Source organism: Saccoglossus kowalevskii, chromosome 16 (assembly GCF_978046115.1).
Source record: "Saccoglossus kowalevskii chromosome 16, keSacKowa6.1, whole genome shotgun sequence".
NCBI classification, from domain to species: domain Eukaryota; kingdom Metazoa; phylum Hemichordata; class Enteropneusta; family Harrimaniidae; genus Saccoglossus; species Saccoglossus kowalevskii.
Window position 1 is genome coordinate 12,710,751 of NC_140656.1, and position 14,214 is coordinate 12,724,964.

General features: G+C 32.7%; 1 protein-coding gene across 7 annotated transcripts in view; it reads left to right on the forward strand.

Annotated features, from left to right (window-relative positions):
- The first annotated feature begins 4,673 nt into the window (after positions 1-4,673).
- The window catches only part of LOC100369031 (CAP-Gly domain-containing linker protein 1-like), a 50,831-nt gene continuing 41,290 nt past the window's right edge, over positions 4,674-14,214 (forward strand). For all 7 annotated transcript variants that reach the window (XR_014926614.1, XM_085491071.1, XM_085491073.1 and 4 more), the window contains exons 1-2: positions 4,674-4,763; positions 12,904-13,448. Coding sequence is in view for 6 of the 7 variants with exons in the window: in XM_085491071.1 (XP_085347197.1) it covers positions 13,349-13,448 (100 nt within the window). In the remaining variant the exon portion in view is untranslated. The remainder of the gene's footprint in view (positions 4,764-12,903; positions 13,449-14,214) is intronic.

Consider the following 14,214-nt stretch of genomic DNA (forward strand, 5'->3'; position numbering starts at 1 on the left):
ATGTACACGTTATAGCAAATTGAATGGTCCAAAGTGCGTAACACCGATCTAATCAACAAACTCAAAACAAATATTTAAAAACAACTGTAAAGATCAAATGCATGATGATAATAAAAACGCACAAAAAAAATAAGCTGCGTACATAGAGACTGCTGAAGAAGAATTGTCAGTGTGACAATTATTTATAATTTAATAACAAATGCAAAAACATTCGGCAGCATTAACAAACTTTAGAATGAACGCACATAATTTAGATATAGAAAAAGAAATAGAAAAACGATACAAAAATATCCAGCAGTGTCGACATCCAAATATTGAGTGATATTAGTTTAAATAATCAATCTTTAATATAACAATGTATACTGAATGTGTTATGTGCATCTAGCGCGTTTTTTTTTCACAGCGGCTGCAAACGAGATCCGCACGGCCAACTTTCCTGAGAAAGTCCTTATCAATGTTCGAATAACCACATAAATTCTCCTAGACGGTTGAAACTACCACAAATGGGACTCCTACAGATAATTTACAAAGTACCGGTATTTGTATAGTCACAGCAATGTACAATATGAAAACATTTTATCTTGAAATGTGTCGATTTTTTCAGCAAGAGAGAAATTACCTTACTGAGTAATAATTAGTTTAACGCATAGAAAGATGTCTCTCCGGGCAAATGACTGCTAATTTCTCTCCTGGGGGCCACACATACTTACTTACTGTTAGACTTAGGGCTACACATACAATGTCGAACTTTGTAGAAAAATAGAGAGCATTTTAAAACAATTTCTAATCGATACAGTTTATATGTATCATATATGTAATTTTTAAATACCGGTATACCTGTTGAACCAACTTGTTGTAATTATTTGTACTTTCAGACATGTGTTTTGCTATTTTTAATTGATTATTCTATTTTAATTGATTATTGTGTACTTCTATTGATGAGCCCTGAATTAAACGGGTTGCACAAATAAATAAATAAATAAATAAATAAATAAATAAATAAATAAATAAATAAATAAATAAATAAATAAATAAATAAATAAATAAATGAATGAATGAATGAATGAATGAATGAATGAATGAATGAATGAATGAATGAATTTTTAAATAAATAATAAATAAATAAATAGATAAATAAATAAATAAATAAATAAATAAATAAATAAATAAATAAATAAATAAATAAATAAATAAATAAATAAATAAATAAATAAATAAATAAATAATCCAAAATCAAGTTACACCTGGGGAAGTGAGATTGTAACAAAATGTAGCAAATCGTTTTCAGAACATCAGATCATTTTATTATTATATAAGAATAAAAAAAATTCCTTATGTTCATATGAACTTTCTTTGGGTGTTTGCTAACTCTCGTGCGAACTTTGTTTGCGCCCGATGTAATAATATTTTAAAATTATAACTATATTACATAATCCCTTAGCCTGGATTTCATAGTTACCTATAGGTACAGTCCGCATACTAGTATTTGAGGGCTCGGTAATATCCTCTACCCATCTAAAACGTGGGCCAATCCTCATGTTAACCAATTGAACATATATATGTATAGTAGTCATGACGCATAATATAGAGAAATATACTAATCTCCCATGCGGCCTACGGCCATTCGGTCATGGACCCACTACGATATCAAATATATCCAAACTATACTACGAATAAAACGTGATCACATACAGATCAAGACGGAAATCGACAGACACCGGACACCGCATATTCACAATAACTCCGACAGCGGATGATAATCGGTCCGGGTCATCGGTGAGCTATTTAAAACAAGCATATCACTCAAAGTTAATTTAGACCGCATGGAGAGAAAATGAACTGAGTTCACACTCACTGATTTGACCTAGGAATGAATGGCGTCATTTTTTCAGTAAGCATGATTATTTATTCAAACACTTGTAGATTTATTTTGTATGTTGTGCATTTTGGATTGTTGTTATTTTATCACTAAACTTTCTCCACTTCACTAATTTTTCTCATCATAGTTAATGAGCAAAATTTTACCTAAGAGAGTAGCTGTATGGACACAATCATAGACCATTGGCTATAAGGTATATCACTCAATACAAAAGAAAGTAAACAAACACAACGCAACTGTATTTACGAATACATTTTCTATCCGTGCTTTTCTTATAATATCGCAACTTATGTTCTGAGACCATAGTCTAGTATACTGTTTGTCACTAATGTAGAATCATGTCTCCATGCGATAATTCTAAGCGCCAAACGATGTTTTGAATTATTAGTTTTACCCTTTACCCTATTTATCATTTATTTTAAAATTGTCTTTCATCACTGCAAATTTAATATGTTTTTCTGCTATCCTTTTGTTTTACTGGGTGATGTCAAACCCATTATTTTTTTTAATCAAATTAATGATTTTATCCGTTTTGTCACGGTGTCATGTCTTGCCAATTGTATCATCGTCTTGTGTTTTGATCATTACAACTCTCCAAGAACTCTCGGTTTTTGCAGCTGTTATTAACTCCAAGAAGATACCCTACAAAGTAATGTACACTTTCACCCCGGGCTATCCACCTAGTCCTTTAATCAAAGTCGGTCGGAAAAAAATGAGTTACTGCAGTCATCGATGGTACAATGTGCTCACTTTTGTCATTTGTGGCCTTTTTCCTGCCAGATTTGATACTTTTATAAAAAAAAGTGATGACAAATTATAAATTTCGCATAATATAAAAAAAGGCCACACATGACGAAAATTGAATGACCGTATGCTATAATCTTGAGGTTTCGGTTTCCACTGCCTCGCTTGTCACGGACGAGAAGTTTATAATTATAAGGTTACTATAAATGTTCGTTTCATGGGTCTAATTTCACGAAATGAATGAGATGAACACTGAAACAGACATTCAGCACGCGTTATTGTAAAATTCATGAGTACATGCAATTAATTACGACATAAACAGCGAAAACAGCTGCCAGGTTGTTGCTGAATATCTCGCACTTTTTATAGAAAATTTCAGTAGAAGTGCGACTTCTTTTGCGATTTTGTGATTGTTTTCCCCAGAGTTATATACAGTGTTAGTTTTGCTGTGCTAAGCAATGTTGCTCAGTTCCCGCACAGAAAAATTCGGTATGTACATTCGGAGGTACATTCCACGCCCATGTCTGTAGTTAGGACACTTAGTAACTTAATATTTATTAACTCATATCTCCCGGAAAAGATGAAAACAAAACAAATAAAGAAAGAAAGAAAAAACACAAAGCTCCAAACTAATTCAAAACTCAGTTACTGTCTGTTATTAAGACTGGCCTTTATGAATTATGTTATGGGAAGTGTCATATGATCGATTTGCACCCGGTTTTACGACAATTTGTGAATTCCGGGGGAAATTATCGCACTATTTTTAAGCAAAACTTTGTTTATGAACTTTAGGCGAAAGTGTCGGGTACGCAAAGTGAAAGGCGATAGGGTATGACATTGAAATAGGATAAAGTACGTAAGCTCATTAAAATCCGATATTAGATATTAATCCGATAATCTGGATTAAATTGTCTACTCTAAATCACTATTCGTTGGGTTGTTTAATTGTCAGTCTGTTGATATTTTGACTTAACTGACAGTTATAACAAAACATTTAAATAATATATCAGAGATAATATATTCTATCAGGGGTACCTCTGATTCTATGCTTAGATCATGTATTAACATGACTGCACCTCTTCCACATTATGTCACCCGTGGAAGGGGTGCCACTAGGAAATGACATGTGCATAATAAATTATGTATCTATATGTAGAGGTTAAATACCACTGGTAATGCTGCTCTGAACATTGCAATGTTGTCATGGAAACTGACAGGGAGATAACGGTTGTCAAGAAGAGATCATTTTGGCGCCTACTGTAATATACGGTGGCCGGTGTTCAGGACTCTTACAAATGTAAACCTAGACGTATGCACCGGCCGCATTATTGAATATAATATAACATGAAAATAAAGATATAAACATAAATACGTTAATCGCTTCAACATTTCTAAATATAGCAGAACATTATTAGCATACTGTGAAATACTATTTAATATTTGAATACAGTTTTTCCTATATTTTACATTCAACTCATCAAAAATCAGTGAAAATACATTCCAGTACAAATCACCCGATTTTTTTTCAGCGGAATTTGTTTCCAGCTAAAATAAAGTATTTTACAGTAGATTCATAGCTATGCATTGCACATTTTTGTGTTTTTTTGCTGCATTTTTTCTGAGATGTTCGATAACTGATTACTTTTTCAGAATTTTTAAAATTATATTTTGTTAGTAAATTTTGTCGTAAAATAATATAATTCTGACTTTTTTGTAGTAGACTATGCCGATAACGTTCTGGATGGTAAAGTCTCAAATATTACAGAAAAAGCCACAAATCATAAGAAAGTGAATGAGTACACATAAAATTAAATGGTTTCATTAATAAACAAGACATAGTAAATAATTACATTATTATTATTGTGCTGACTCTATAAAAGTTCACTTATATTTTTGTTTTTATTTTTTCCATGATTAAAGCTTTATGTGATTTTAAAATCGTTTGCAGGTAACACACGGATGGCCAAACACGAACTTTAACAGTTAGAGGACTATTTTTGTCGCGTAATGTTTTTTCCCCTGTCATACGAGTTGACATTTGACGCCATCTTGAATTGTTAATGTACTTCCGGCATTACATTTCTGCACTGGATGCGAAGGTGTGTTCCTGTACCCGTTATGACCTCACAAGTAGTGCTAGGTAAGTATAAAATCAAATTTGATGATTTTTCTCTGATTTATTGTCATCTTCAGTGAGAGTTATTTGTTAAACTGACTTGCGACGCAAATGTGACGACCAGAAATCATCGTCAGTTTGCTTGATTTGTACAGTTAGGCTGGCGGAATGCCGTCATTATCTTGGCGTTCGGTTCTACCTGTCATTACGGCCATGTAGCATGCGTTATATTCTTGCTTTTATTATGTTAAAACGTTATTCCCGTCAATACCGTGCTGACATCACGTCATGAATGTAACATTGGACACAATGTATGCATTTATATCACCGGTATTTGGACCAGTGCCCGACTTTGGAATAAATAAGATCATTCGTTGTTTGCTGTTTTTCAGTAACTCGGCGTTTGACCTGGCTTACGAACAGAAGCGACAGCTCAATTGTTTTCCCACAATTTCCATACACACATATCAGTAATTTTTAACTAGTGCTAATTTTTTTTTCATTTACCTATCAGCAAGCCAGTAATTTGGTATGGCAGTTTTGAACAGTGCATATAACTGTTAATATTCCTTGATACCGGTACTTAGACACCCAGACATTATAATAAGAATCTTTGGACAGATGATTCATTCAAATTACTACCGGTACACTGATAACATTGTAAATACCATCCAGCTAGTGACATATGTCAAGTGCCTTAGTTCATTGAAAAATCTGCAACTTATTTTCTCCGTGTTCAAGCAAGCAACTCATTCAACAGTCAATGTATGTCTTCTGCAAATCCTGTAATTTTGTATTTGTTTTCAAGTTTAGGTCAGTGATCTTTGGCACAAAAATAACTTCTCATCATGAGAAAATGCTGTTTATGTGTTCATGAAATGTTCCAACCATTTTAAACTTTGTGGGCGGGAAATTCATTAAAAGTATTATTAATAGGTCTGTTTCTTAAAATGAGTGTATGACTGAATGCAAGTGATGACTCACTCCCTTCTAGGATTTTACGATATACTAGTAACTGTATTTTAACTCTATTTTCTGTCAGTTTTCTTGCCAATTTTGTTTACCCACCAGTAGGGAGTATTAAAACAGTGATAAACTTCATTTAGTATTAAGCTTTTATGAAATCTGCACTACTCCATACAAAACAACCAAAAAGTCTTTTCAGCAAAAGTTTATTCAAGCAATGCAATAAAAGTATATTTGTATGTATAAAATACAAACATAAAAGTACACATTTTATATCTGTGTCTATACGGCTGGAAATACCTAGATATTACAAATATTTTTTGTAAATGATAATTTAAAATTTTATCTGGTAGAGTGAATGCCTTGCGGCAGTCATCATTGATCACAACATGTTTAAAGTTGTGTTTAATTTAACGAGTTGAATTGAGATGGCCATTATCCTATATCTTGTATTGCCCATTTTCGTAACACTATGAGAATCCCATTGAGCAAGCCTTACAATAATTTTTTGTCTGCTCAGATGTCCCTGTTTGGTCGTATTTTGAAAAACATGCACAGTTCATATATTTCAAGTGTGCACTCAAAATTGGATCCAGCTAGTTAACTTAATGGTACATTGTGTACAGTCTGAAAGCAGGTGCTTATAGATTGACCTCTGTGTGTACGTCCATGCATCCCCACTTGTGTCTCAGACATGCTTGGCTTGATCACATTCAAACTTCACACATACGCCATAAATCTTGGGAGACCTACATTGTATTCATGTTCATTTGTTTCATGATCTGATTCGAGATGGCCATTTTTCTGCTTTAATTTTATCAAAATAAAGCATTTCGGCCATTTTGAAACCAGGTCTCTACTGTGCATAGATGGATTTTATTCATACTTGGTACATACAATGGGCATTACGGAACCTTAATACCATTTTTTCCCCCAGATTGATTTAAAAATGACCAACTGGCACAAACTAGTTAGAAACAAAATGTAAAAACATTGCCACCATGGCTACAACGATTTCATAATGAACGGAAGCTCTATTATTCATTAGCTTATATATTGCTGTTTTTTTAATCATTGTTTGTCAACATGGAACACAAATAATGACCATGCTAAATGCTAAAGATTTGTTTTACAGCAAAATCTTTTTTTAATTCACAGATGTAAAACATAACTCTCCTCATAACTCTGAATTCTTATATAGGCAAGGCTATGTCTTGTATATCTTCTCTTCTGTTAGAGCGAATACCTTGTCCAAATTAGAACGAATAATACATGTATTACAGGCAAACAATTCTGATAAAATTAATTATTTACATCACAGTATTGCAGTCTGCAGAGACTCTGGTTTTCACAGTTTAGCATTTAGCATAAATTCATAGTCTGTCTATTAGAGAAAGAGAATTAGAATTGAAATTCTGAAAATATTGGTGAAAGTCTATTCTGCAAAGTTAGGGTCTACATTTTTATATGGACATGTAAATGTTCATAGATTTTCATAAACCATGTTATGGATGAATATGTCTTAATTTATCATTAGATCACAACATGGACCAATCACCAAGCATCATCCTTCATTGTGACTATTCATGCACATGGTTCATTTCATCATCTGATTTTATCATGTCTTTTGTGAACATTAAATCCATTTTATTGTACAAACATTGTACTCATTCGAATCCATCCGTCACTCAAGTGCTAAAAAATTGATACTATTTATTAGCTCTGCTGTCAACGTAGATGACAGAGTGAAGCTGTTCATAAAAGTGATTGTCTGTCGTCTAACCATCAACAATTACATTTTCATCTTCTTCTTGAAAACTACCAGCTACCATTATTTTACTTGGATGGATCATCTTTGTCAGATATTGTTCATTTCGTAAAATATCTTCAATTCTCAAAAAATACTATTTTCTACTTATTCTTGAAAACTACAAGCTTAATTGTTTTGATACTCTGTATTTAGGTATCCTGAATAGATCGTTGAGTTTTGTTTATTTCTTTGATAATATTTTTGTTTTGTTTTTTGGTAAAAAAAAGCTGTATTTCGACTTCTTGAAAACTACCATTTCAATTACTTTGTATGGTTCATAACATGTTGATAACAACTGTAATTGCCTTTATAACAATCATGTGAACAACATGTGGTTGTGGTTCAGAACATTGTGGTAACCATAACCATGGCAAATCACTAATATATACAATGTAGAAATAATGCTAGCCCCGATAAGGTTTTGTTGGAAATCCACTAAATCTAAATCTGGAACTCTTTTAGTTGAATTATTGTTGTCAGTTTGGTCATAATGTCTTTTATATATTAGTTCGACATATTCTTGCCTGCGGTGAGTGCAGTAATTTGCATAAGACATGATGTGTATTTGATTGCTGTGTGCAAAGCACACAATGGGTGTTGTTGTAGTTTAGTTCATCTGTGTAAGTAAAATGTTTCTGTATTTACTGATGTCTGTTCTACCAATGTACCAAGAACCAATTATGATTTCAATGATGCTGTGTGATAACGTGCAGACCTGATAAACTTTCATTTAAAATCTCTGCATATTATTAATATGCTGCCTGAAAACACAAATACATTTTTTAGCTCAGGCTCCCCTGTCAAGCAGAGCTTATCATATTATAAGTAATTGTCCGGCGTCCGTGTCAATGTTTTACTTTTTCGACTTCTTCTTGAAAACTACAAGCCTGAATGCTTTGATACTTGGTGTATATGTACCTTGGGTAGACCTCTCTCAAATTTGTTCATTTCATGATCATATCTTCATTTCTCTAATTTTGGTGAATATTTTTGTCATTTTTGGTAAAAAGTGATATTTTTGACTTCTCGTTAAAAAACGCAAGTATAATTACTTTGATATTACATATATAGGTACTACATGTGGATCTCTCTCAGATTTGTTCATTTTGTAATGATATCTTTAGTTCTCTAATTTTGGTGAATATTTTTGTCATTTTTAGTAAAAAGTGATATTTTCGACTTCTTGTTAAAAAACGCAAGTCCAATTGCTTTGATATTACATATATAGGTACTACATGTGGACCTCTTTCAGATTTGTTCATTTTGTAATAATATCTTTAATTCTCTAATTTTGGTGAATATTTTTGTCATTTTTGGTAAAAAGTGATATTTTCGACTTCTTGCTAAAAACCGCAAGTCCAATTGCTTTGATATTACATATATAGGTACTACATATGGACCTCTCTCAGATTTGTTCATTTTGTAATGATAGCTTCAATTCTGGTGAATATTTTTGTCATTTTTGGTAAAAAGTGATATTTTTGACTTCTTGTTAAAAACCGCAAGTCTGATTGCTTTTATATTACATATATAGGTATTACATGTGGACCTTGTTAATTTCGTGGTGATATCTTCAATTACTTAATTTTGATGATTATTTTTGTCATTTTTGGTGAAAAGTGATATTTTTGAATTCTTGTTGAAAACAGCAAGGTCTGTTGCTTTGATACTATTCATATTGTTCAGTTTCTAATGATGTCTTCAGTTCTTTAATTGAAATGTGCAATGCTAACAGCGGAGCTATCTCAGTCGACAGGCTGCTTGTTACTTATTTGACTTCTTCTTGAAAACTACAATTCTTATTGCTTCAATATTTGATGTATATATGGGCAGACCTCTCTTAGATTTTGTGATGATATTTTTAATTCTTTTAATTTTTTAATTTGTTGTATATTTTTGTCATTTTTGGTAGAAAGTGAAATTTTCAACTTTTTGTTAAAACCGCAAGTCCAATTGCTTTGATATTATACATATAGAGACTACAGTTAGTCCTCTCTCAGATTTTTTCATTTTGTGATGATTTCTTCAATTCTCTAATTTTGATGAATAATTTTGTAATTTTTGGTGAAAAGTGATATTTTCGTATTGTTCTTAAAAAACACAAGTCTGATTGCTTTGATATTATACATATAGGTACTATAGGTAGACCTCTCTCCGATTTGTTCATTTTCTAATGATATCTTCAGTTCTTTAATTGAAATGTACATTTGTGCCAAGAAGCTTCTTGTCTTTTAGAAGAATAGAAGTAATGTAAAAGGGTTAATTATTCACTGGGTTTTAATTTTGCTTATTTCGCTGACTGAAAAATGCGCTAAATTATAACCCAGTGAACATGTAAAATTTAGCATAGAACACATTATCTAAATGATAAAACCGTGAATTTAAAACCCACTGAATATGCCTGAAATGGTAATAAGCGAAATTTAAACCCAGTGAAAATTAATAATTTTACAGTAACACTTTGTTTCATTTTTTTGACTGAAATCGTTCAGTGACCACTTGGCCTATTTTTTCATTCAAATAAACCTTTTCCTCATTTAAGACCTGTTGACAGAATTTGACTCTTTTCACATTTTTCAATAAATAACTCGGCATCTATTATAAAATGTGTGAATAGAGAATGCAATTGACCATAGCACTAAGTTTAGTACCCATAAACTTGAACAAACGCCTATTGTAAACGATCATGGTGTAATGACGTTGATATGCTGCATTCGCATTTCTTTACACTAGTGAGTATCAATTACTGCTACTGGTGGCCACTTCCAATAAACTCAATCATATTTAAGCTTCTTTATGTTAGTGTGTAATGTGTCCATTGTAAAGGCACTTGAAACTAAAAAAATGTATTAATTGTTTTGCCAATCTTTGAAATCTGCTTTTATTCATGTGAATGTGTAAAAATCACACTGGAACTCATTTCATTCAAAAATCCTTTAATTAAAAATATGCTAAAAATGTAAAAATGGTAATATTAAAGCGGGGTAGTCATCATCTGCGTATGTGGCAGATGGCCATAGTGTGTCAATGTTTACAAACAAGCATCTACCCATGAGCCTCTGCGTTTTTAGCGTGTGTTATCATCGCTTGGGACTCCCGCACGTGCGTAGGTGACGACCTGAACTGAAGGGAACCAGTGTTATGCATGAAGACGAACGTAAAAACTGGACAAACAAAGGTCATAGTGGCTTGGGATTTGAAAACCGTGGTGAAAACTATTTTTTAGGCATTTCCACATCTGATAATGTACACATTTGATGATCCATTCTGCTTAAGTACATGCAAGTGTAGCTCAACCTCGTATTCTCCTTCAGCAGTTCGACATAAAAAAAAATCAAGTTCTTAATCAAATCATTTGATTTTTGAAGCAGATGTTTGGTCCAAGACGTCCATGCTATTGCTTTATGCGGGATCTCACAGTGAATGGAAAATAACTCATTACAATAAGATATTTTTTGAGATTTTTTTGTAGATCTGATGAGAATTGCTATTGTACACACATTCTGTGTAACTAAACTGCCATTACAATAGTACCTTAAATCTATCAAAAACTTGCTGCTAAAATTGTCTATGTCATACATAAAGGCATCACTTTGTGCTGATTAACATTGTGTACCTTTATATCTATCTACCCACGTCCTTTGACATGTTTTGTTCAGTTCTTATAATCCACAACAACAGACCTGTGTTTAGTTGGCTTGAAGACCCTAGTTGTATGAATAGATCTGGTAAAAGGCTGCTTTACTTAAGCAGTGCCTTGAGGTTTGAGAGCTGACTTGAGCCAGTATCAGTACTGTTGTGTATACTGATCATGCAAAGGTACACTTACAAATGATCTAATGTATAAACTGCATCTATGTTAAATCTGACTCAAACTTGCAATATCTGTGGTAAGTAGAAAGGATGTTTCGTGGTTGAAATAATTTGCTCGTGGTTTTGATAAATAATTATTTATTTGTTCTGTTCTGTCATTGTTCTCTGTCTGGATAAGTTAAGTCTGGTTAAGTTTTTATATTCATTGTGTAAATCAGTTTTTATGACTACTATAACGCATTGAATAAGCATTAGAAAACAATCGAAACCTTGCCCTCGATATATAATACATTGTACATGTAGTAGAAACTCAAGTAGATATACAAACATTGGAAGCTATGCATATCAACACTCCATGATCTTCAGAAATGTTGAGTGTTATGTTCTCTGCATTGGTAAAAAGGTGTCATAGTTCAAAAGGTTTATGTTTAAGTATTTCTTCTAGTGTAAAACCCTTGTGTAGGTTGGTACTAGTACCTGTACTTTGTGATGAACTTGTTAAAAGCTCTGCCTTTTGTTTTGATGTTGGTATTATTGTCAAAAGCATTCAATGTTGGCCGTGGACAATTTGTCAGTGAATATTTCGCTTGAAATGTTGTGTATTCTGGCAATTGAGTATAGTTTGATTTGTAGTAGTTTTGCAGAACGCTTCGCCCTTCCTGTTAAAGAGGCTACACATTCTTGATACATTCAAACCGGTAATTGGTACATTTATGTATGATCTTTATACCAATTTGCCCCAGGCTTGTACAATGTACTGCACTTTACTTTACTTGAACACAACTATAGAACAAGAAAGATAATGGTGATCTTTTTGTACTAGGTGTCAAGACCTCCATTGGCTAATTCGCAATTTCATATTTAGTTTTTCTGGAACGTTCCCCTGCAAAAAATTGTCAATAAACCACCAAGAAATGTGTTTCAATGCTGTTGAAAATACTTCCTCTTTCCTGAATAAGTTGAAATCTAACGTGTGAAGTACTTTTTGTTTTATACAAGTGTTCTCAATAGTTGCCCCCCCCCAACAAATAATATATTTACAGTGCCTTGGATGTCAGACTTAATTAACATAATTGCTACTTTCCTGATCTCCTCTTATCCATTGTAGTATCTTTGTATTTACATATTATTGTATATTTTATAACTATGGGTAATAAACATATTATTAAATATTAATAGTTAAATTCATTAAAAATACATTGTCTACTTTGTAGCATCATACTACTGTAACGTGTAAATTCATCATTCTTGCAGATTTTGCAGCCTCTGAAGTTCTTTGAGTCTGAATTAAAGTACGCTTACTGACACTGGTGTAATGTTCATTACAATAAAAAAAATAAGTTTCACAATAATTAGATTTATTTGGAGTTTCACATCTCCATGTAGTCTCATGTATGTAAACTACCATATTGAAAATTACAAAAATAATAACATGTACATATGAAATGAGATTAATAATTGCAATGAAATAATATCTTAGATAACTATATGACAAAATGTGTCTGAATATTACAACTGCTTTTGATTTGACCTGGCCCAAGATAATGAGTATAATGATGTTGTTTTGTTCTATAGGTGGATAAATCCTACTGTGAGATGTATACTATTAATAACCAGTAAATATTATTAGTAATATCAGTATCGAGAACACATGGTGTGGAGAACTGAGACCAGACCAGCTACAAGTCATTACTGCTTTTTTGTGTCATCATAGTTGACGTTGGATGCTGTGATCTTCAAATCTGTCTGTCCTTCAGGAATTTTGGATGTATAATTATCTTGCTGTTTATTCTACAGCGGCTCACTTCCTATATGAAATCATTCATGTTGACTGCTGCCGATCAGGATACTATGCTGAAACTGAGAACCAATGTTATTTAAACTGTGCATCAAGTTATATAACTGTCACTGTGTGCTGAGATGCTGTGACTAAACACAACTGAATAAACACACTTGAGAGAAAGGAGTCCCTCAGGATAATTACTTGTATTTTATACAGCTTATTAATAACGGAGACAAAATGAGTGGAAGCAGTAGTAAACCATCAGGTCTTAGACCACCATCAAAAATAGCTAGACCATCAAGTGGCCAAACCAAACAGACCCCCAGCAAAATTGAAGGTAAGTAGAAATCTAATATTTGTTCCTGAAGTGGTGGATGGTTTGTTTCATTTAGTTACTGGTGGTGATAAAAAGAACAGGCTCAATGGACATTCTTTATTTCCTCAAGCTCAATAAATAGATAACATAGTTCTTATAGCCTAGCCTAGCCTCGCCTCGCCTCGAATTACATCCGTAAATTTACTGATAACTGACATACTAAGTTGCTGACTTTCTGAAGCAGTTTTATAACAAGTATTGTTAACATGTATGGATTACAGCTCAAAATATCATCTTAATGCTGTTCTTGACTTTTGCTCTAAATTCTGAGTAGTGTTTGATCCAGAATTCTAAAGTAAATTGGATGCGTGTGGATGGTAGATATTAATTAAAAATAACTTCTCATCAGTGGATCAATAAATTATTTTATGTGTTACGATTTGATGAACTCCAGAGAAATACAGAATGAGTAGAATTACGTCATTGTGAGATTTGTGTTCATTTCAACATCTGCATTGGATCAAACATTGCACTATAGCCGTATATTTTCAATTGATGCATCTTTATGTATAGAATATTACTTACATTTTTATTTTCCTGTCCTAGGTAACAACATATTATTCCTGCATTAGTTGTTATGTTTCTTTAAATTATGCTGATAGTCTTCTTGTGCCTCCCTTTGTCTGAAGCTCAATTTTAATAGCTCGACTCGAAGGGTGTATAAATTAAAGGGTATAATAGGGGTGGTGACTCAATCTTAGCAGTTGTGGTGACTGTTATAGCGATG